Here is a 23,920-nt window from a genome sequence, read left to right as displayed (position 1 = left end):
TCTCTTTCTCTACTTTTATGTGTATTGTAGCAATTACTTGGGGTTGTTTTATGCCACATTCTACAGCACATTGGAATTTGCTGTTTTATTATTATTATTTATAAAGAACCAACAGAAATTAGTTAGGCGTAAGGCACTCCTAGTGCAATGAATGGATTAAACATGCGTATTATTTTATTTTTGGTAGTAAGCCAGCTGTTTTTCACTGCTTGTAGAATAATAGAATCATGGAATAGTGCAGTTGAAACCAAAGGTTTTTCACAAAACTTTAATTTACAAATGCAACATAATTGTTCAGAGTATCTACTGGTATTTCAATTCATTTCTTATAAAAAAATAACTAAAAAAAAAAACATTCTGATTATGTTAACACATTTCTAAAACAGCATTTTATTTTCTTCTCTAACCTCACCTTGACATGTTTGAGGTTTCATGTAATTTTTTTAATACATTGATAATGTCAGACCATACTTAAACAGTTTTTGAAAGAATAAAATGTCCACTTTAACAAAGTGACACTGTGATGATGTCCTGCAAGTACCATTTCTTCTTGGACGTAGGATAAGAAGTATATTATATCCTGCAGTATATAGGTTTTCAGCCATAGGCTGATGAAGTGCAAAACTTTGATTTAAGCAGAATCTGCCTGGTTTTTCAATATTTTCACACAGTGATTTGATCTGGATATTTCTTCTGCAACTGCCATAATGCTGCAAGTCTTGTTGCATAGAGGACGTAACCCCAGGAAATTAGCACAATACAAAAAAGTATCTAAAAGGAGCAGAGAAACAAAAAGACATTCTAGATTACAACAGTAAAACATAGTACATCTTTTTCAAAACAGAGCTTTTTCGACGTGTCCTAAAACTGAACATGTCACCTAAGAAAAATAGTAATAAATCAATTTTTTTCTAAAAGTCTATATTTAAACATTTTTACATAACTCAAACATTTATGTTGTTCATAGATTACCGTCTGTTTTAAGACATGTTGTGGTTTATTCACAAAACAAGGAATTGTGAAAAATTGTTAAATCAAAAAGCTTAACTGTAAAAATTATTCAACCAAGATGCTTTTCCAACTTGCCTATTTTAGTCTAAAATTTGCAGATCTCTTGACAATTCTCAACAACTCCTAGTTTGGTAGGGCAAAAAAAAAAACACACCAGGTTGTCTCCTCCCTGTTCTCTGCACCAGTTCTAAAACATGGGACATTAAAAATGTCTCAAAACCAACTATACATGATGACGACTATTGTAATGACAGTTGAGATGATGGTGTTGGAAGAGGAAAATGAAGTGTCACTCGATGGAAAAAAGTCAGTTGTTTGAAAGTAGTAAAATATGAAGGGGGGGGACAAAAATCCAAAGCGTAAAATAAGTTTCATGGGCATGTGTTTTTTTTACATTGATTAACTTAAATTTAAACAATTGATTAAAGGAACACTATAGGGACAGGAACACTTTTTTTTATTCCTGAACCTATAGTGTTAAAACCACTTGCCCTCCATTAGAAGGGGGTTAAAACATACCTTATTTCCAGCACCGCACGGGTCCGTCGGAGCTGGCCCCGCTCCTAATCCACCTCCTTGGTGACCATCAGAATTTACCATTTTTAATCATAGGGAAAAGCATTGCACCACTGGCCTTCTAATCGTCAAGGAGGTGGGATGGGGGTTGGACCAAACACTGTTTTGGCCAATCAGCACCTTCTCAAATATTAATTCAATCAATGCATTTCTATAAGAAAATGTCAGCGTCTCCATGCAGAGCGTGGAGACGCTGAATGACAGTGCTGCCTACTGTGCAGCATTGCCCCCGGAATCACCTCAGTGGCAAGGTGAAGAGTGGCCAAAGGAGGTATATTTTCTCTTAAAAATGCAGTTGTAGCGGTTACCCCGTGTTGCAGAGGGGTTTCAACCGCTGGAGGGTGTCCTTTTCCCGATCAGTGAGGAGGATTCTCAGCATCCAGTCGTGTTCCAAGTGAAGAAGCTCCTACAAGAGCTAGTGTGAATAGCTGTATAGCGGTTACCCCCCATAAGAGACAGGACTCTAGATTGAGGGTGAAGTAGAACTGAGGTTTAATGGCAGGTACTCTGCTTTTATGCAGTGCTCCCATGCAAGGGAGTCACCCACAGACAATTAGACATTACCAATAAGACAATGGTTACAACCCACAGATTCCCTCCCCTCTGCTTGGGAGATAATTGAGTTTCTTACTGTATCTACTCAATTATCTCCAAGCTAAAACTTGTACTTTTTTATGCATTTTTATAACTTTATGATTTTTCATCCTACAGATTTTTCATCCTATTTTTATGAACAACACAACTTGGGGACAAACATATAAAAAATTCGTACAAATCGGTTCAGTGGTTCCAGAGATAAGGAAAAGTCTATTTGGACCGACCGCACGCCTGTTTGCATGCCCAAAACAGTTCCACAGATTCAGGCTGTGCGGTCGGTCTATTTCTGCCTTGAAAAATAACTAAGTCCCATCCGAAGGCGGCGTTCGAATAGTCGAACGCACTTCGACTTCTGTCGAAGTGTCGAAGTAAAACGGGGTTAAGTTTCTGCGGTGGTCGTTAGTTGACTGGCAGTCTATTTTACACGAAAAAGATGACAAAGTCCCATTCAAATGTGTGTTCGAATCTTCGAATGGGACTTAGTCTCCAGCCGCAGTGTCGAAGGGTAGGGGAAGGTACAGGTCAGCGGTGTTTGTTCAAATGTGTGGCTGATTTCCGTTCCAGGGATTTGACGGCACACACCGCTGACCGCGTTCGACTGCATTAAAATGGCCGCCGCCACGTGTTTGATTGTCTAAGGGCGGCCACTTCGACTACTTCGGCTGTATCCGAAGTGCCATATCAAACGTACCCATTCTTTGCACAACACAGTTAAAGGGCCAGAAACAGTCTTTGTTCTTAGGTGTAGGGCAATGTGGATGATGGCAGGAAAACAAAAGGTAGAGGTTCCCAGGCAACATGGTACGAGGCTGTTACAACATATATTACAGATCCAACGAAAAACAGGGGGATCTGTTACAGCAGTGTTTGCATGAAAATGCCTGAAAGTGATTATAATACTCACCAGAACAAATAAATTAAGGTGTAGCTGTTCTGGTGACTATAGTGTCCCTTTAAATAAAACACTTCAAGCACTATATTCACCACAGCACATCTGACAACTTAGCTGAGGCCTGATGGGCAATGGTTACAGCCACCAACAAACCCCAAAGAATAAAGGTAAGTGCACTTAATCGAAAATATACTCAACTTCAAACTCTTCATATAATGCAGTCTATACCAAAAAATTTAGAACATATACAACAAGAAAAGCTACAATTTCTGGGGGGCGGGGCCTGACCGCCATGCTGTCCGGTCGCAGGCTTGAGAGGCTCCGGCAAATCTTGCTCTTCTTGGGCGCCTTATTGAAGCTTAATGCCTGCACTGGAGCCCAGGAGAAGCCCCAAGTGTCCGGGGGGCTGCCGGCAGCACTACAGTCCCCGAGATCAGGAGTTTCGGAGCCCTAAGGGGCGACACGAGACTTCGGGGCCTGCTTGGGTGAAGAGCGGGACAGGCGGCCGCTGTCCTGTTTGAGAGCCCGGCTGCCGTGTGGCGACCTAGAGACGCGCCTCCCGGGCCCCGTTCCCCCCCCCTCTGGGCCGGGGGGGTTATCCCGGTCCACACTGGGGAGAATCACCGCCTACCATCGGCCCCCAAACCAGGCTAACACCGCACGGTGCACGTCGCGCCTGAGCAACAAAATGGCGGCAAACGACCAACGCAGATAAGGCCACCTAAGCCTGCATCAACTTACTGTCTGCCCACGGACTCACAGACCGGAGCGGGCACCCACATCTACCTTCCTGGGCACGGAGCCCTCAGAGGTAATACCTCACAAAACAGCCCTACACCTGGACACTTCACCTCCCCCGAGACTCTCTTTGCTGACAAAACAGAGCTAAAGAGGACCGGCGGCGGGGTGACGCCCAGATTATACACCATGAAGCAACATATTAGCGATGGGTGACAGGAGCCGACCACAACCAGACGACAAAGCGGCTCAGCTTAGATCTGAGACCCGGGAAACAGAAACACTGAGCGTCAGCAAAGGGTGAAGAGCCTCAGCAAAGAAACAGCCTACATACCAGCCGCCGACTGCCTGTTACCCCAAGGGACTACCTGAAATTAATTGATACCCAAGCCCCAGAGGAGACGACCCGAGACCCACAGGGACTCTCTCATGTACTTTCGGATCGCAAAAGCATTTATTTTTGGCATGAACCCTGACATCACCTAAACCACATATTTGCCCTTGCATGTTTCCCTAATAGCAATGTAGGGCAGAGGGGCTTCAGTGGCACACACTCATAGATACTAGCTATTAGACATCAGCTTGTTTACTTTCGTTTTAAAGAATAACAGTTTAGCTTGCATTGAAATACTCAGTAATTAAACAATCTTCCTGCACTAGCCTGCTATAACAATCGACTCTAGGCTCCCCCAATATGCCTTAACCTCACTTGTTGTTTAGGCAGAGTGTCTTATGCATCTCAGTATAGCCTTAATACCCTGCTGCCGGAGATGGTACACAACATAAGAACCCTGGGGTTACCTTAACTACAGCCATAAGGGCAAGGAGGGCTCCTCCACTAGTAAGAGTAAAGCCTATGTACCAGTTGACATATCAACACTTCAGCCTGTAATGAAAATGATCGATTTAGCATGTTCCTAACCTATAACAGTCCTGTCTATCTCTCTTTTGTAACCGTATGTTTTGCTACTACTGTTCGCAATGTGTTATCTGCAGAATCACTCAGCATTATTATTAATATAAAAATTGTGCCTGTATTCCATTTGTCCCGCATGTTCAGCGAGGAAAATGCCTGAGGACTGCTCTCGGGGCACCTCAGCCAAGCTTGTAAACTTTATACGCACTACAAAAATAAAGAATTAAAAAGAAAAGCTACAATTTCTAGGGAAATTGTGTGAAGTGTTCTTGCCTCCACCGGTAGTCTACAACAGGAGTTGTCGGAGTAACTGTTATTATTTATTTATATAGCACATTTAATTCCAACGTTGTTGCCCAAAGTGCTTCACAGTTACATTAAAACATACATTTATAAAAACATTAGCAGGTGTGCAAAAGGCCCTGTCTATGACATCACTTGCTGCTCCAGCCTGGCACAGGTCAGAGTATTTTGGCGGTTGCCATCTTCAAACATATTTTAAACCTATACATCCTACAGCGAAGAGCTTTATATTGTGAGAATCACAAGACTCAGACCTACATTTTAATGCATAGTATGTCTCTGAAGTATTAAAAATGAAAAATGCTTCATGTAAAATGCTAATGATACACACGCTGTTGTTTTCATGTCCTTTTTTAAAAGACAAAACAATTTGTGTTGTTTAACCTAACGTGGGCAGCAACTGATAATTCTATTGCAAAACTATCTTCCTGTTTTTTCTCTTGATGTTAATAGAATCTCAATTTATACAATTCCTAAACAGCGTGATTTAAGCGTGTTCATATATATATAAAAAAAATAGTGCACCGTACTACTATACCCTAATGCTCTCTATGCTATGTAATCTTTGTTTTGAAATACGCATGTGGATTGCCTTTGGGGTACCATGTGCCTGTATGTTACCCTCATGTGCACTGTAAAAATAAAGAATTTAAAAAAAAAAAAAAAAAAATGAAGGCACAGTTACAGTTTATAAATTGCCCTTCAAATGTGAGCTTTGCAGAGTTCAGTTTCAATGGATGGCGTGAGTTGCAAACAAATGGTCATATTGTGAAAACTATCAGGACTATGGCTTAGCCGTGGACATTTCTAGTGGCAGCAGGGATAGCTGAACGTTTTGATATATGATTTGTGTAGGTGGGCTTGAAAGTGAGGGAGTGGTGGCAGTTTAGAAATCATGTCCTGATTTTTCAGCTTTTGCCAGCTCCCACTCTAGCTTTGAACATTTTGCCATTCATTCCTATGGGACCAATTTCGCCACAAGAACGACGATATTCCGTGAACCATTCGGCGAAACGTTCCACAAAGTAATAGCACACCAATCGGGAACAATCTGCACGTTTTCGTATATTTTTGTCTATGTAGTGTAAAAACTGTGGGAGGAGTTAGGGTGGTAAATTTGGCTATAATAAGAATAATAATATATATGTGAGATAACATTAAGTGGTCTTGCTATGCAAGAACACTTAAATATGTCATAGAGATAACAGGTAAGTGAACTGCTCACTCACTTGTCAGTGCCCAATCCTGGCTCTATGTATGTGCTCCAGAAATACATCAACATCAATTGCAGTGTGTACACACACAAAGAAGTACAATAAGGAAGAATGTCTTTCACGGCATCAAATGTTTCCCAAAAAGAAACAAATAGCAAAAAATAGCGCTGACTTAATCTCTAGATGGTAAGCTTTTTCGAGCAGTGTTCTAATCAAAATATTGTTCTTGTAACATTTTGTAGTTGTCTAATTTACTGACAAAAGTGCTATGGAAAACATTGGCGCTATATAAATGCTAATAATAATAATGTACTTATGTCAGTAATTATATCATGAAAGCAATGCCTACTCACATCTGTGGGAGTACACTTACTATTTTAGTCCAGCGTGAAAATTTACCATTGATTAATTGCAAATAATGCAATGTCTCCACATGGTGACAGTTCCGCTTTAATGCTGTGTTAGGGATACACAGAGGATATAAAGGGAAACTATAGTGTAAGGAAAAAAATGTTTATACATTTTGCAAACTACATGGCAGAACATTCCCCATGCTACCTTTAATCACATTGAGTGATGTGTGCAGTAAAACAGGGTGGCTCTTGCTACCATGTGAATATCAGAATGTGATAATGAGTTTTAATGCTGTTGCAAATGTATATTTTGCCCTTTGACAGTGAATTCTGTTTCCTGTGAAAGTTGGGCACAGAATGCACTGTCTGTTATAGGGAGTCAGATGGTTTCTAGCAGTACATAGCTCTCACTATCCTTACCAGAGAGTAAACCCATTGCACTGCTCTCTTGCTGAGCACAATCATTCTATGCGGACCCTGGCTGCTCTCACAGAACTGGAATCCGAGGAAAGCTGTCTCTGTTCTGTTTACACTCCAACAGCTCTGCACTATGGCAACCCAGTAACGGGGACACGGGGAGCCTTACTGCGCATGCCCACCTCGCGTCATCAGTCCAATCAATGGCAAACAGGCGGCCGCCATGTTTGTAAAGGGCAAAGCGTCCACCTGGGTTTAAAAAAAAAGAGAAAAATCACACTGAATAAATGGCAGAGGGCTCCAGGGAAACAGTTCGTCGTGGGGGGGGAAATGCTTCTAATACACAGTCAGTGATTCCCAGCAATATCATTGTTTTCCTCTTTCAGGGCTCTATATTCATGACATTACTAAAGAAAATTTCACACAAGATAATGCTGTGATGTAGTTCCGGGAGAATCCCCGTTCTATAACGGAATATACTAAAACCCGCAGTGCTCTGTGTATAGAATGTGAAGAATAGTAGAGAGTGCCCTCTATTAAGGTGGGTTGTGTGGGTGCAGTTTGCCCTCCGCCGGCTAGGTGTCAGCACACACCGGCCTGGCACACTCTGCCCGCGGTGCGGCGCTCTCCCTCCCGGCTAGCCGCTCCTCCGGTCTGTTTCCTGTCAGTGCCGGAAACGGTGGCTGTTGTGTAATAGGAAGGCGGCAGACACCGGGGCTGACCTCAGTAATGGGGTCACTGTAACCTGCCAGAGCCGCCCGGGATCTGTCTGTGACGGAGCCACCCCCCTGCTATAATGAGGGAGAAGCGAGCCAGGCGGCGGAAAGCGGCCGGCGGCGCCAGAGAGGAGACAGCGGAGCCGGTAAGAGAGGGATCGCTACAGCAATGCGGGGGCACCGCTCGGGCGGGGGGCCACAGGCACCATCGGTGGGAGATGGCCGGTCCATTATCGGTGGGGGGATGGCCGAGCTCGGGCTGGGTATCGGTGGGGGGATGGCTGTGTAGTGTGCAGTTCTACTGCTATAACAGCATAGAGTGCTACATGCTGCCATATGATATACGCTGTATAAAGGGCTATCTGTGAATGGCCGGCTGTCACCGAGAGTCAGCCCCAGACACTCTAACACCTTCACTACCAAGCGGGGTGCACACAAAAATATACACCTTAGAAGTATTGTGTGTGTGTCCTGGAAAGTAACGTCAAATGTATGTCTGGACAAAAAAAAGTATGTGTGTGTGTGTATATATATATATATATATGTTTCTACATTACCGTGACATTACCCATACCATATAACCCTCAGCCATGTTGCCACTTGCTATAGATGCACGCATACATACACTTGAACATTGAGACATGCAAGTCTGGCAGTGTGTATTGGCACCTGTGTGTGCGCTTGTCTGGCATTGTGTAGCATGTATTTGCCTGAGAGTGGGTGTCTGACAGTAAGTTTCCTTGTGTATCTGCGATTGTATATCTGTCTGTGTAATTATGACTGCCTTCTGTGTGTGTGTGTGTGTGTGTGTGTGTGTGTGTGTGTGTGTGGAGAGTTGCTTGGAGTGTGTATCAAGGGGGCTGCTTGTGGCCTTTCTATGTTGTTTGAGTATGAGGGTTACTGTCTGTGAGGTGGTGCCTGTTTGTTTATGGGGGTGACTGTGGCAGGGTGGTTGTAACTGAGTAACTTTGGCAATGTAAATGTGATTGGTAAGTGTGGGGACTGATGGTGACTATGTGAAGGGATAGTGTTGAGACTGACTTACATGGTTACTGGCTGTATGTGGGGTGGTGATGTGACATGGTCTGTGTGGGGTGTGATCTGACAGGCTGAGTATGTGGAGTGTAGATTGTATGTGGGGCGACTGCATTCCCCTGTTCAGCCTCCCCACATATTGTTGCTTGTTAATTTTTTGTTGAGCCTTCATCCTGCTTACCTGGTGGCCCAGAGGATCTGAATCTGCCCCTGAATTGCTTGCCCTCCTGTGGGGTCAGGATATGTTCTCACTCCAGCCCCAGCATCACAAAACGGCGTGCAAGAAGAGCTTTAAGATTTCAGCAGCTACACTGAACCCCAGGGAAAGGATTAATTCCAGTTCTCTCATATGTAGGGGGGCCGGGTGGAGTTAAATCAAAATTAATTTGTGTGTGTGAGAAAATGTGTGTATCTATTTATTTGACTGGCTCGTCTCTGATCGCATGGGGAAGGTATATGGCAAACTTGTTTTATACTCTGTAAACTAGAGTAATTTCTGTATTTACTTTTTTTTTTTTTTTTTAATACATGAAGATAGTTTGCCGCCTAGTGACTGTTGTCTTGAACTGCATGTTAAATTAGTTGCTTTACTTATTATTTTTTATTATTATTGTTAGCATTTATATAGCACCAACAAATTCCATAGCATCTTACAATATTATAAGAGAGGGATATTTAGCAGTTAATGAGACAATTACCAAAACCTGCAGAAACAATAGGTTGAAGAGGACCCTTACAGTCTAGAGGAGGTGAGATATAAAATACAATATGACAGGAGATAGCAATCAAACAAGGTGGGAGTGAAGAAGAGATGGAGGAGAGTAGAGTGCCGGGACAGGTATGTGAGGAAGCGGTTTCATTGGTGGGCCATAAACTTTCATGACGAGATTGGCTTTAAGGCACTTTTTTAACGATTGAAGACTAGGGGAGAGTCTGATGGCGGTAGGCAGGCTATTCCAAAGGAAGGGAGCTGCCTTTGAGAAGTCTTGCAAGCGTGAGCTGGCCGTATGGGTGCCAGCAGCGGACAGGAGAAGGTCATGGGCAGAGCGGACAGATCAAGAAGAAAATCCGCTAACAGTTTAAATGATATGCTTTCCTGAAGTGTGTTTTCAAATATTTTTTGAGGGAGTGGGGACAAGGGTGAAAGGCTAACGGAGACGGGAAGGGAGTTCCACAGAAAAGGTGCAGCCTCGACAGGACATACTTGTGTATTTTGGAGGATAGGTAGGCTTGAGCAGCATTATGTAGGGACTTGTAAGCAAGCACCAGAATCTTATATTGAGCCCGATATCTAACTTGTCAAGGCGAGATAGAACAACGGCATGGACCAGCACCTTAGCTGCGTCTGGTGTTAAATAGGGGTGGATACGAGTTATGTTTTTGAGATGGAAGCGCCAGGATTTGTCGATCGACTGGACATGAGGGGTGTAGGAGAGTTAGGAGTCAAAGAGAACACCTAGGCAGCGATCCTGCGAGGTAGAGTTGATTGTGGCGCCGTTGACTTGGAGGGAGACAGACACAGGAGTAGCAACACTTGAGGAAGGAAAGACCAGACGTTCTGTTTTGGACAGGTTGAGTTTAAGGAAGTAAGCAGCCATCCAGTTGGAAATCGCAGAGAGGCAGTCAGAGACACGAGTCAAGACTGGCTAAGAGAGATCAGGAGAGGACAGGTAGTTTTGCGTGTCATCTACATATAAATGTTAATAGAAGCCAAAGGAGCTGATGAGTTTACCAAGGGAGGCACTATAGATAGAGAACAGTAGGGGACCAAGGACTGAACCTTGGGGGACACCAACAGAAAGGTGTTGGGGAGAAGAGGCAGAGCCAGAGAAAGAAACACTGAAAAAGTGCTGGAAGAGGTAGGAGGAGCACCAGGAAAGAGCAGTATCTCGTAGAATGAGATTATGGAGAATGAGAAGAAGCTGTTGATGATCAACAGTGTCAAAGGCAGCAGAAAGATCAAGGAGAACTAGGGTAGAGCAATGGGGCGAGATTTAGCAGTGATTAAATTGTTGGGTACTTTGGTCACAGCTGTTTCAACAGTGACGAGCGCGGAATCCAGTGTGAAGCGGGTCAAGCAGAGAGTTGGATTTGAGGAAGTCTGTCAATCTTGCATACACAAATCTCTCAAGGATCTTGGAGGCATAGATCAGTAGTTGGATAGGGAGTTGGGGTCGAGGTTTTGGCTTTTTCAGAATTGGCGTTATGGTTGCATGCTTGAAGGGTGAAGGAAATGTGCCAGAGGAAATGGAGAGATTGAAAACATTAGTGAGAGGAAGAGCAAGAGAGGGAGACAAAGTGCGGATGAGATATGAGGTGATAGGATCGAGCAAACAGGTGGTGGGACGGGAGGACTGGAGCAGAGCGGAAACCTCTTCTGTTGTAGTAGGTGCAAATGGGGAATAGAACAATGGAGTGTGTGTGGGGTTGGGTGATGTATTGGTAGGGGAGGGAGAGAGATAAGAGATCTCTTCCCTCATTGTAGAAATATTCTCTGTGAAGTGAGTTGCAAAGTTTGAGGCGGACAGGGTGGTAGGAGGAGGGGGAGCAACAGGGCCAAGGAGAGCATTAAAAGTGTGAAATAGGCATTTGGGTTGGCAGGACAGTGTGCTTATGAGGGTGTTGAAGTAATTTACTTTTGCAGAGGAAAGCGCCAGAGTTTAGGAGTGCAGCATAAATTTATAATTTTTTTTTTTAAGGTAAATGCACAAAATATACATGCCAGTCAGAATATTTTATGTTTTCAAGAATATATGTGTGTGTGTGTGTAGTGGATGCAGTGAGAGTATTTGATTAGTGGCTGCAGTTTGTGTAGTGGGGGGGTATTTTTGTTCTAGTCCCTGCCCCCCTTATAATTACACACCGACCAAGAGTGGTTTGGGGGATCTCCTACCTCGTAAAAATAAAGACCATATAAAGCCTTTACACATGTACAAATATGTATACACATTCCTATACACAAATACCCAAACACTTTTAGATGTACACAAATACGCACTCCCATATACACATAAGTACATATATACCTTCTTCCTGTTTTTTAAACTCTGGGTCCGCCTGCCTATCATACTTTCATTTTATCAAGCCAATACTCACTAAAATCTTTACTCCTTGGATCCATCCCCTGTGACTTATATAGTTGTACTTTAATTGGAAGTTAACTTGTGTTATCACCTTTTCTATGGAAAAGAGTGTAGAAACTTTCCAGTTACGTGCTATGATTATTTTGACTGCTACCATAAAGTGAATGAATATATATGCTTCTTTGTATTGTAATCCTTTAATGTTCAGATGCAGAATAGCATTTTCCCTTGCCTTAGGAAAAGGGTTGTTTATTAAGTTCTCTATTATATCAAAAACCTTAATCCAAAGCTCCATCACTATTTCACACTCTCACCAAATGTGGACAAAAGAGCAAAGTCTCTTGTTACATCTCCAGCGTATCGGCGAGCATGATTTGAACATGCTAGCTAATCTAGATGGGACAAGGTACCATCTGTTCATTACTTTAAAGTTTCAGCAAGGTTCAAACAATGGAAAAAAATTACATGTTCTGGGAAGCACCGAACACCACTCCTTCCTCTTAAATTTTTATATTTAAATCCTTTTCCCATTTTTGACATCCTGTTATAACAGAAGGAGCTTCTAATTTTAATAATCCACTAGTAGCTATTGAGGCTACTTTATGGACCTGTACATTTTTAAGCACTGAACATATCAACTTAGTACCCTCATGGGGATCTCGGATAATGTTTTGATTTATATAATTTTTTTAGTCTCAAGTATGTAAATAGTTCATTATTTGGTATCTGGAATTGCTGAATCAACTGTGGAAAGGGTTTGATTTTTCATTCTCCATTAGCTGTTCCACTCGACTGATACCTTTTTGTATCCACCTGTTTAAGTATAGATCTTTTACATAGTATGGTATCAGAGTCATATTAATATTTATGGGTAATTTATTCTGTCACATTTCTTTTTAATAACCTTCCATCCTTCCAGTAGTGAGTCCAAACATATATTGGTTTTTCTAACAGATTATTTGAGAATCTGTGCCCCTAAACCACATTATCGAGCTTTAATCTTTTATGCCCCAAATCTCACTTTTTTTTGGTTTTTGTTTGTTTGGTTTTTGTTTGTTTTTTTAATCCTTGGTCTCTTACCCTTCCAGATGTAATTAGTAACCAAATGTTGGATCATATCTAGCCAAGATCTAGCTATTTTTAAGGGGAGCATTCAAAATAGATATGCCCATTTAGGAAAAAGGTATGCATTAATCAAATTCATCCTCCCCACATCTCTCCATTTTTTCAATGACTTGTTCATGTCCCTAAAGGAGCTTAAAAAAATTAGTTTGCATTAAGTCGGAGACATCTTTGGTCAGAAGTATACCAAGATACTGGTGGGTAGTATTAGCCCAGTTAAATTTATAACTAGCGTTTGTAAGATCTTTAATCTCTTTATCTACACTAATGTTCAAAATTGTTGATTTATTCTCCTTTATTTAGTAGTTTGAGATGTCACTATACGTCTTTACTTCCTTCATAAAAGCGTTTATAAATATGACAGGGTCGGTTAGGGTTATGATCAAATCATCCGCATATAAGTTCGATTTTAAATTTGTTTTGTAGCAATGCCTTTTATTTGTTGGTTGTTTATAATATTAATCGCCAATATCTCCATAGAAATAATATACAGGATTGGAGACAGCGGGCAACCCTGTCTTGTTCCGTTATGTAATTTGAACCAGTTAGTACATATATTTGGGCCAACTGTCCTCGCCGAAGGGAAAGAATACAAGGACAGGATTGCCTGGTGTATCCAGCCCTGAAACCTAAACTTTAATAAAGATTTACTCAAAAATCCCCAATCGCCCCTTTTAAACGCTTTCTCTGCGTCAACTGCCAACAGTAGTAAGGGGATTGTAACGGATCACCTGGCACCCCGACTGGGTACCTCCATTGATGGATGCTCCTAGCGCTTCCTGAGGGTTTCCAGCACTACAGCCGACACAACCACCGTAGACTCCTCCAGAGAGCAAGGCAGGAACAAGCTCTTACAAGAGCTTAGGAGTGATTATAGCAAGGGAATATGCAGAGCATAGCAATCCCTTGTAGCAGATTCCCCCAATAAGAGACAGCACTCCAAATTGAGGGTGAAGTAGAACTGAAGCTTTTAGTCAAACACTCTGCTTTTATGCCTATTTTACAAACATAGTACCGCCCACAGGGTTTTGAAGAACAAACCAATCAATACATTACAACACAGCTAAACACTCCCATTCATACCAGCAGAAATCCTCCCCTCTGCCTGTGATACAATTACTGAACACAATGGGCTAACATAATTATCACAGGCAGGAAAATACAGTTTTACACAATATTCATAACTTTAAAAGTATACATCACATTCACATAGAATCAGCATACTCCAAATACAAACATACTCAAACATCAGACAGTTCCTTCCATTGGTTTAAAAGTTAGGTCGAAGTCCTTTGTGATGTGGGGATATTTATGGGATAATAGTAAACAGTTGAGAATTGCCCACTATTTCAGTTCTCAGATACCAAAGATCGTTATCATGTAAGTGAAATGTATTCCATATAAATAAAATCACAATTTGTTATAAAAATAGATACGATTTATTGTGACAAATTAAATATGTAACATGCGTGATAATCAATGAATATTTAGTATAACATAGTATGCAATACAATGGCAATACACATTCCAATGGTTAACATAGCAATTGTCAAGACAAGATTTATGATGGGCTTCACAGAGAACGAAAGTGAAACTTACACACACAGAAAAGCTTTCTTTCACACAGCTTGCAGCGTAAGGCCATAAAACTTTAGCTAACAGTTAGAATAACCCTTTCAATGCTGGCTAGACCTCCTAGGTAATTAAGACCTATTCTCATGTAATTTTAATTAACACAACATCTAAACCAGCTCATTAGTCATTTCCTGGAACCATCCAATAAAAGTAATCTACCGGATTCTACAAGCTGAATTTTAACTTGCCTAAACAGATATTTTATCTTATTTTAGAGCAAATCAATACACCTGGATAAATAACACGATATGCTAACATGTGATGTAATCACACTAATATATAATTACTCTTTTCCACCTGCAGAATGGAATGCTTAACTATATATTCCTTGGTTTACTAAGATTTCTAAATATAAATCCAGTCATATATCATGCTATTCGAAAATGTTTAATTAATTAAGATTAATTAAATGAAACCAGTATAATTACCAGTTGAGTAGACATTCTGTGTGATTGGTGTGTAAGAAATTCTGAGTGCTCTGGAGTGGATATCTGTCATGGATTTCTCTGCATGGCCGAATCTGAAACCCAAACTCCAACTCACTTCAACTCCGACTCTTTGACTTAGCCTACGATCCTGACTTCTTACGATCGCCTCCACTGCTCACTTCCCCCAACTCTTTGACTTAGCCCCCCTCTTCCCTTTGTCTTAAAAGAGAAAAATTATCTGTTCGTCACTAGGTGATAGACCAATAGAAGACTGGAGGTGTGGTTACCTTCCAGATAGCAATTTAAGTATTTGGTCTATAGAGGGCAGTCTCGTCCCACTAAACATTCCTATCCAGGAAAGAGTTAACTTTTCCTGGTGGCTATTCTGACGTTATTTGGTTATCTATATGGCTGTCATAATTTTAAGGTTACTTGTCAGTTCAAAGAGTTTTCTTCAGACAGTGTGTCTCCAATTCCTGCTGTAGTTTCTAATATGACAGTTCGAAACTTAGTCTCACCTTTCACGTACTATGGGAATCTTGTAAAATTTAGAAAGTAAAATTAATTACTAATCTTCTGTCACTAATGTCTGGGTTTAGAATTATTTCTATTTCATTAGCATCTAGACAGAGAATCCATCCCCCGTTCTCATTTCTTATCACTTGGTTTGTATATACAAACATTCCTAAGCTCCCAGCTCAGTAGTTAGCGTTACAGAAAGGATAGAAATCTGTGTCTTTGTTAGCTTAAAATCCAAAATGGAGTCTGCTCTGTTCTGAGTGATTCAGGCAATATACACTTTTAATTTCTATCATAGCACAAAATGTCTGCCGATCTAAATATCCTGACAGTGACCACTGAAGCATGGCTTTCCAGCCAAAACCAGTTCCACAGAGTCCTCTATCCTGGAGATAATTGGCTTAACTGGGTGTGGTAAGCCAACTATCTCCAGGTACAGAAAATGTCTCTATTCACAACAACAGCAAAAATACATAATTCCTATCATACTGAACAGAACCCCCATATTCAACCTATCCCCAGATGGCTTGGATCTGAGCGCTTAATATATCCAAACAGCGCTCAGATCCCACAAACACAGTCAAATTGCCATGGGGCTTAAGTCTAGCATGGGCTGATGAGAGGGTCCATAGTCAGGAGACTGGCAATCAGGCTTCTCCATAACCCAGTGGCGAGGTTAGTTTTGCCACAGGGATATTTTTTTCTTTTGGCGCTGTCTAAGATATTGATAATACATCTGGTGTCATTTGAGGCTGTTCGCCCTGGAACAAATCCTATTTGATTTTGATCTATAATGCTATCTAACATGGTTTTCAACCTCGTAACATCTGTATTTATAAGTGAGATTGGCCTATAGTTTTCTACTCTACATGGTCTTTATTCTGCTTTAAAATTGGTAGTACATTCGCTCTAAGCAATTAATTTGGAAAATGGCCCATTCTCCCTATATAATTGAAAGTGTCTGCTAAATGGTGGCTAAGTAGTTCTCCAAAAGTTTTATAAAAAATATTTTTTATTTTTTTTGATGGCCTCCCCCACCTCTTGGGCCATTATCGGACCGTTAAGCATGTCCTTTTGACTATAAGAAATTACCGGGGCATTGGTATTATCTAAATATTTATCTATACCCGTATCAATAGCAGGGATGGCATACAACACTATAATATGCGTTAAAACTATTTTGATTTAGGAGAAAAGTGTGCCACTCCATCAGCTTCTATTCTAGTAATTTTATTTGATATGATTTTATCTCTCAACTTCTTTAACAACTTATCCACCCTGTTGCCTTTACTATGGTTCTTCATTCTTAGTTTCTCTATAATCTTTGCTTTCTTATCCATAATTATATGGATAATCTGTTTTTTTTTTAATCTCACTTACTGCTTCGGCATTCGTCCTAGAGGGGGTTGAGGCTTTTGTTAAATTGTCAGTGTTTATTAGGTCGGCTCTTTTATCCTTTTTAAAATTAGTATTTAAACTTATAAAGTTACCTCTCATGGTAGCTTTAAAGGCACACCAGTTATTAGCATGAGAGGTTTCTTTAGGATTATTCTCTTCAAAAAAGCGTTTGATCTGTTCCTTAAGAGACTAAATATTTTGCGTTGTCTAATAATCATTCATCCTCAATGGAGTTCTACAACTGTTATTCCATTGGTCCTTCATAAACCACTTATTAATACTATGATCGGACTACATGTTGTCCATTATCACAATCTTATCTATATTTTCTATGGATAAAGCATTTCCCCAAACCATGTCGATGCGTGAATACGAAAAATGCACTCTAGAGAAAAAGTAAAATCTAAAATCTCTATGGATATCAAGATCTCCAAAGATTAAAACAATCAAACTTATGCATAGTATTTGTAAGAGATTTAGCCATATTAATTACAGCACTATTAACGCTCATATTCTTAGTTTTTTATCCATAGTGGGATTCAAAACGCAGTTAAAATTGCCTGCTATTAGGCAGACTCCAGTCTTCAATAGTTCTACTTGTTCAAAAAATTTTTTTAAAGTCACCACTTGGAAGATATTTGTCAAATATACATTAACCAAAGTGTATTTAATTTCGTTTAATTTACATATAACAATTAGAAATCTACTTTCCGTTTCTGAATATTGATACAGTAATTCATATTTTATTGTTTGAGCGATAATAGCAACGTCTTTTTTCTTTCTGTCTTTGGTGGATGCTTGTAGTAGTATTGGGAATCTATCTCCACCCTATTTAATTTTATCAGTTCCCCTCCAATGGGTTTCTTGCAATGTTTCTTACATCCACCTTTTCTTTACTCAAATCATAAACTAACGCTTTCTTATGAGGGGAGTTTAGGCCCTGAGTATTAACTGAAATCATTTTAACCATTGTTCCAAAGGAAAATCTATCCAATGGGGTTTTTCAACATGCCTGACATACCACCTTTATATTTGGTGGTAAGATTATTATTATATATGATATGATGCACTGCTTATATGGGGGTATACTCCTTTTGATTGGTTACTTGTGTATTCCCGTTTAGTGATAATTCTCCTGAACCTTTTGCTACTTGATGTCCAATACTGTGGCCTGGCTGCTATTGATACAAACTGTCAGCAAACTTGTAATTTTAGTAATATTGACAGTGGAAGACTCTCTGTCAATGGTGGTGTCACTTTTATATTCACAATTCTTTGTATAAGTGATGGATGAGTATGTTAGGGTATGTGTTTTATGCACCATTAGATTTGATCCAGTATCACTGCTCTTGAGTGATTGCTTTGGCTGTCCCTGGATGATTACTGTGGGCTAATTGGTTGGAACTGATAATGTGATTTTTGCATCTTGGGTATTTAAGGGTGTTTGTAGTTAGTAACAACACTTAACCTGCTGAAAGTCACAATAAATATTTTAATTTGGTCGAAAAAGTCTAGTGAGAGCTCTCCTTCGTTTTTTTTATATATATATATATATATATATATATATATATATATATATATATATATATATATATATATATATATATATATATATATATATATATACACAGCTCTCACTGGACGTTTTCATATATATATGAGCGATATGTGTGTGTGTGTATATTATAATTTTTTTGTGTGTAAGAACAATTTGAGAAGTACAAATGTATTATGCCTTAGATGTGTAAAAACATTGTTGACATAGAATAACATTAGTGAATGCTTGAGTTGACTGCTAAATTGATCATGTTTTGTTCAACTTTCAGTGCATTTTTATATATTAAAGTAACAAATCACTCAGTAATTGTTTATTTTAATTTTTTAATTGTAATAAAATATATTTATTTTTTTACAGATGATGGCATCATCAAATGAGGACTTCGCACTGGGAAGTGGCTTTTCTCCAAAGCCTGGCACAAGTAAACTACAAGGCCACGGAGCAGCAGCTGATGCCTCTCCAGACTCCAAGTGTCCCATATGTCTGGACAGATTTGATAATGTATCTCACCTAGACCAATGTTTGCATCGATTCTGCTTTCGCTGCATCCAGGAATGGGCAAAAAACAAAGCTGAATGTCCTTTGTGCAAGCAACCCTTCCACTCTATTTTTCATAGCGTTCGAGCTGAGGATGACTTTAAGGAGTATGTTTTGAGGCCTACCATGAATGGCTCTTTTGCTAGTCCAGAAGGACACAGGTTTCGTTACCGTACAACGCTTACCAGGGATTATGCACCCAGGCGAACACTGAGATCTTCATCTGCACAAAGGACGTTTTCTCCTCCTGACAATGGTATTTTGTTTGAGGGGATTACAAACACAACTTCTCAGCAAAGGGGAAGTGAGATTCATCAGATGTTACGAAGGCTGGCATCCAGACGACAGGCTAGTGCAGAGGGCCGATCTATGAGGCAGATTCAAGAGCAGGAGCTGATCAATTTTAGAAGGGCGCTCTACCGGTCTGGGGTACGTGTTAGGAATATACAGGATGGAGGTCGCTATCGTGATATTTCTGCAGAGTTCTTCCGCCGAAATCCTGCTTGCCTCCATCGACTTGTTCCTTGGCTGAAGAGAGAATTAACAGTTCTATTTGGCAGTCATGGATCTCTTGTAAACATTGTGCAGCACATAATCATGAGCAATGTAACACGATATGACCTTGAAAGTCAAGCCTTCGTTGAGGATCTGCGTCCCTTCCTCCTACATCGCACAGACCACTTTCTGCATGAATTCATAAACTTTGCTAGATGCCCTTATAATATTGAGGCATATGACCAGCATGCCAATTATGATTGCCCTGCACCATCATATGAGGAAGGAAGTCATTCTGAATCATCAATTATCACAATTTCACCAGATGATGTGGATAATAGGAGCCGAGATATTCCTGAGTCTTCCATTTCTGTGGGCCAAGCCCCATGGGATGATGAAACTCCTGGACCTTCATATTCTATAATAGAACAACCTGCAACAGCTGTGTCAACTACGGTGGATCTCTCTGAAAGTTCAGATGATGATCCTTCAAGTAGCAGGGTGGTTGTCGAGACTTCTAATGATGGTACTACTGAAAATAAGCAAGATGTGTCAATTACACCTGATGACTGTGTCATAGTAGGCTATGTTAAGCCACTAGCAGAAAGAACGCCAGAATTAGTGGAGCTATCTTCTGACTCAGAAAGCTCCCTATGTGAAGTGAAATGTGAAAAATCTAAAAAACCTCAGTTGAGACAGTTCATTTCAAGTGACAGTAATGTGTCCAGCAGATCTTCATCTCCATCTTCTCTTTTAAATGAAAAAATGACTAGGAAAGCTAACCTTAAAAAGAACTCTTCGTCTGTGAAACATTCTTATGCCAAAAAGAAAGAGAGGAAAAAGCCACTCCATGGGTCTACTAAGAATGTACGAGAATCAAGCAAGGATAAAGGCGATTCATATAGTAACTACTTGTCGAGAAGAAGGGCAAGGTCAAGGAGCTCAGATTGTTATTCTCGTTCATCACGTAATAAAGGTCATGACAGTCGAAGGAGGCACCACAGCAAAACCCATTTAAAAAGCAGACACAAGAGCTGGCGGGAAAGGAAACGATCAAGGAGCAGAGACAGGAGTTTGTCATGGAGAAGCAGGACTGTGTCACTGACTAGTGAAAGTTCTAGAGAAAGGGGAAGGTCTAGTTCAAGAAGCAGAAACCACAGCAGAGGCCGATCAAGAAGTCGTGACAACAAAGACGTTACTGCAGACAACTACCGCAGTACATATCAATGGGAGTACACTTATTATAGCAGAAATCGGGGAAGAGATGGTAATGAGCAATCCTATAAGAGAAGAGCATGTGGTCTAGGTCGTTATTCTAGACCATCTGATAGTACAGAATACTATATGCAGTCTTATTCTGAAAGAAAGGGAACTAGACGTGATCGGGAACATGTTACTGGCAGGCAGCATTATCGTGAAAGACGCAGATCAAGAAGTCATTCTGGCAGTCAGAGAACTACATCAGGCACTGATCACACTCGATCTGACAAGCCTAGCGGTAAAAGAAAATACAAAACACGACATCTTGAGAACCAGGAAAAAGAGGGCAATATTGAAAATCTAAATAGCAAGACAACAGATGAAATTAAGCAGTCAGTAACAACTACCTCTTCCAAGAGTGATGGGGCATTTAAGAATGATTTCACAGAGTCATCATCTCAAGAGCCAAAACCAAAGATGAAGAAGAAGACAAGGAGTCCGAGTGTAGAAATCGTGTATGAGGGCAAAGCAATGGAAAGCTCAAGGCATCACAAAAAAAAGAAAAAGAAGAAACACAAGAAGAAACGCCATAGGGAACAGACACCCCGTTCTCCTGCTGTTTCTCCCATTATCATTACCATTGATAGTGACAGTGAAACTCCACTGTTGGAGGATCCACCTCGCAGTGATATTTGTACTTTAATGCCAGTTGAAAACAGTGTTGACTCTACTATTCTGTACAGCCAGTCCCCATCTACCTCTGCCACTGTCAGCACAACAGACTTAATGAGTGTAGATAGGGCAGAGCCACCTTCTACAAATTATGGATTATGTTCAAACAGTGAACATATTGATGACACCACAGGCATACTGGATGGTTTGCACTTTGATAGCTCTGATGAGCAGACCCTAGCTGCAGACCAAACTTTCCCCCTCAACCCAACTCGCCAAGATGATTCATCAACGGAGTTGGAATTACTGACTGTGGAGGCTGCACAGGGTTTTACCACACCATCAACACCTTCAGTAACACCTGAACTTCAAGAACTTCTTGCTGAGAATGGCCATGAAATTGATCCCTTGGAAAATATTACATAGTGTCTTATGCTGCATTTATCAGAAATATTTGTGGTGTAATCTGTTATACAGACGCTTAATGCAGACCTTCTTTGCCAGTCTCATTTGTGTTCTTTAGATATGCTATTTTCTATTCAATCAATATCTTCAACAACAAACATGGGTTAATTGCTTTGTCTGTTTCCATTTTTTTTTTCTTCAGGTGGTAAGTGCTTGCAAAACTCAGTCTTTAAGTGTATATTGAGCCTTTGAGGATGCCTGTTCACACCCATTCTTCTCCTTTTTATAACTTATTGGCATTGCAGGACCATAATGTTATAAAATTACATTAGACATTGTAGTGCATCAATACAATGCACTGTTGGATTCTTGACTTCTTACTTATTCTATTTTAAAAAAATAAACAAAAAAAACAGCTGCTCAAAAACACACTAACCTCAACCTCCTGAATCCAGGCTTAACGCACTAAAATACAATCCGTTTTATATACAAGAGGAAAAAAAACAGGAGAAAGCAAAGTGTGATTTATTGTGGAAATCCTTTATTAAAACTTAGTTCCCTCCTAAGTAAACATTGGCACACTCATAACCTTGCCCAGCTGGGTCCCAAATGCTTACAAGATTTAGCCTTTTAGTGTACATTCAACCTTTTTGATTTCCCCCCTTCACAGTAACACTTCCTCTTTTTCTGTTTTATTTGTATTTCGAAAACCGAAAAGGTTTTATCCAAACTGTACAGAACAAACCACTGGTTGCCTTCCAGTAGTAAGCATTGTTAAAACACATGCTTGATCTACTTTGTAAACCATAGGCTTCTGTAATTTCAGAAGTACTTGTATACCAGCTCTAGAGTTTACTTGTAGTTTATCAGTGTAAGATTGTGTTTTCAAAAAAACAGAATGAATGCTAATTGAAAATTGGGATGAAGTAACTTTCTGAAATACCAAGATAATTAAAAAAAATATGGTTAAGTGTTGGAAGAGAGATGGATCGTATTGTTTGGTAAAATTGCATTTGACTTTGAAGAGCATACAAATTGCACTGATTTCATGAAGTATAACATTGCGAGTCTTTTTAAAGCAACATTATAGCGGTAGGAATACACACTTGTATTTTTAATGCTATAAAACCCTAGTCCTACATTAGATTTAGTCCCCCACCATTTTCCTTTTTTTTTGTTTTTTTTTTTTTTTTTTTGTTTCATGCACGGAGTCTCCCTTGGTGCTGCTTCCCTCATTGTCTACAGCAATGTCTTCATAGACGATCAGCTTGGTGGCTTGTCATCCAATTCAGTGCTTTTCATAGAGGAGCATTGAGGATGTGATGCACATTTGTGGCAATAGCTGCACTCGCATCCAATCAAATGCTTCTAATAGTGTTAAATTCAATACTTTCCTATAAGCAGTATTTGATTTTAACATTCTCATGGATGTCGACAGTCCCCTGCAGGATTATTCACTAGAGTAAATTTCAAATGTAAGGCCAAAGTAGCTAAACTGGAAGCATATTTAATTTTTTTTCGTTTTGGTTATCTTTACCTTGTATTTGGAATTCACTTTGCATTCTCAGTGAATACCCCCGCTAGAGGTGTTTTTAAACTTTCAAGAAAAACATTGCCCTTTCAAAAGCCAATGTTTGACGTTTTTAAATAGTTTAAAACTGCACCCAGACCAGCTGATTGAAATAAGGTGGACTGGGTGCATTAAGTGGTGCTTTAATGGTATTTATTTTGGTTTAGTATAAATGTTAAAATTTTCTTTTAAATACAATTCTAATTTTAATGACTTGCTGCTAAAGGTGCATTCACACTTTCTATATATCGATTTTCTATATAGCTGTACTGACTATCCTTTTTGTCCCAAACATAGGACTTTTTGAGTCCATGATCTCTATCAAACTGAATATTTTATCCCATTGTACAGCGCTACGGAATTTTATGGCACTATAAAATAATAAAATAGTGAATTTGTCATGGTAGTTTTGCAGGTTTATATGTAGTTTAAAGCCTCTAGTGATGGATTATATTACTCTTTAATTCTCCTAAAGCAACTACTATATAATCCATTATCACAGGATCATGGTTGTTACGATAATGTCATAT

General features: G+C 40.0%; 2 protein-coding genes across 2 annotated transcripts; one reads left to right on the top strand and one right to left on the bottom strand.

Annotated features, from left to right (window-relative positions):
* Nucleotides 1-364: 364 nt before the first annotated feature.
* On the bottom strand, nucleotides 365-7,119 carry SMIM27 (small integral membrane protein 27). Its single transcript, XM_063457244.1, has 2 exons — nucleotides 7,021-7,119; nucleotides 365-771 (listed from the first exon to the last, which is right to left on the bottom strand). The coding sequence occupies exons 1-2, from the start codon at nucleotides 7,063-7,065 to the stop codon at nucleotides 664-666; spliced, it is 153 nt and encodes a 50-aa protein (XP_063313314.1). The 5' UTR covers nucleotides 7,066-7,119; the 3' UTR covers nucleotides 365-663.
* Nucleotides 7,120-7,708: 589 nt separating this feature from the next.
* On the top strand, nucleotides 7,709-23,394 carry TOPORS (TOP1 binding arginine/serine rich protein, E3 ubiquitin ligase). Its single transcript, XM_063455255.1, has 2 exons — nucleotides 7,709-7,879; nucleotides 18,869-23,394. The coding sequence occupies exons 1-2, from the start codon at nucleotides 7,814-7,816 to the stop codon at nucleotides 21,839-21,841; spliced, it is 3,039 nt and encodes a 1,012-aa protein (XP_063311325.1). The 5' UTR covers nucleotides 7,709-7,813; the 3' UTR covers nucleotides 21,842-23,394.
* The last annotated feature ends 526 nt before the right edge of the window (nucleotides 23,395-23,920 follow it).

The sequence above is a fragment of the Pelobates fuscus genome, chromosome 5, assembly GCF_036172605.1.
Source record: "Pelobates fuscus isolate aPelFus1 chromosome 5, aPelFus1.pri, whole genome shotgun sequence".
Lineage (NCBI taxonomy): Eukaryota > Metazoa > Chordata > Amphibia > Anura > Pelobatidae > Pelobates > Pelobates fuscus.
The sequence above is the reverse complement of the archived record's forward strand: the minus strand, read 5'-3'. Positions and strand labels throughout refer to the sequence as shown.

What these genes read in the sequence shown, in the direction of transcription:
- SMIM27 (XM_063457244.1), bottom strand. Translation starts at nt 7,065, where the DNA reads ATGATTGTGCTCAGCAAGAGAGCAGTGCAATGGGTTTACTCTCTG. An exon ending in TGCAATGGGTTTACTCTCTG is followed by an intron (nt 772 to 7,020) that starts GTAAGGATAGTG and finishes TGCTCCTTTTAG; the next exon opens with ATACTTTTTTGTATTGTGCT.
- TOPORS (XM_063455255.1), top strand. Translation starts at nt 7,814, where the DNA reads ATGAGGGAGAAGCGAGCCAGGCGGCGGAAAGCGGCCGGCGGCGCCAGA. An exon ending in GAGAGGAGACAGCGGAGCCG is followed by an intron (nt 7,880 to 18,868) that starts GTAAGAGAGGGA and finishes ATTTTTTTACAG; the next exon opens with ATGATGGCATCATCAAATGA.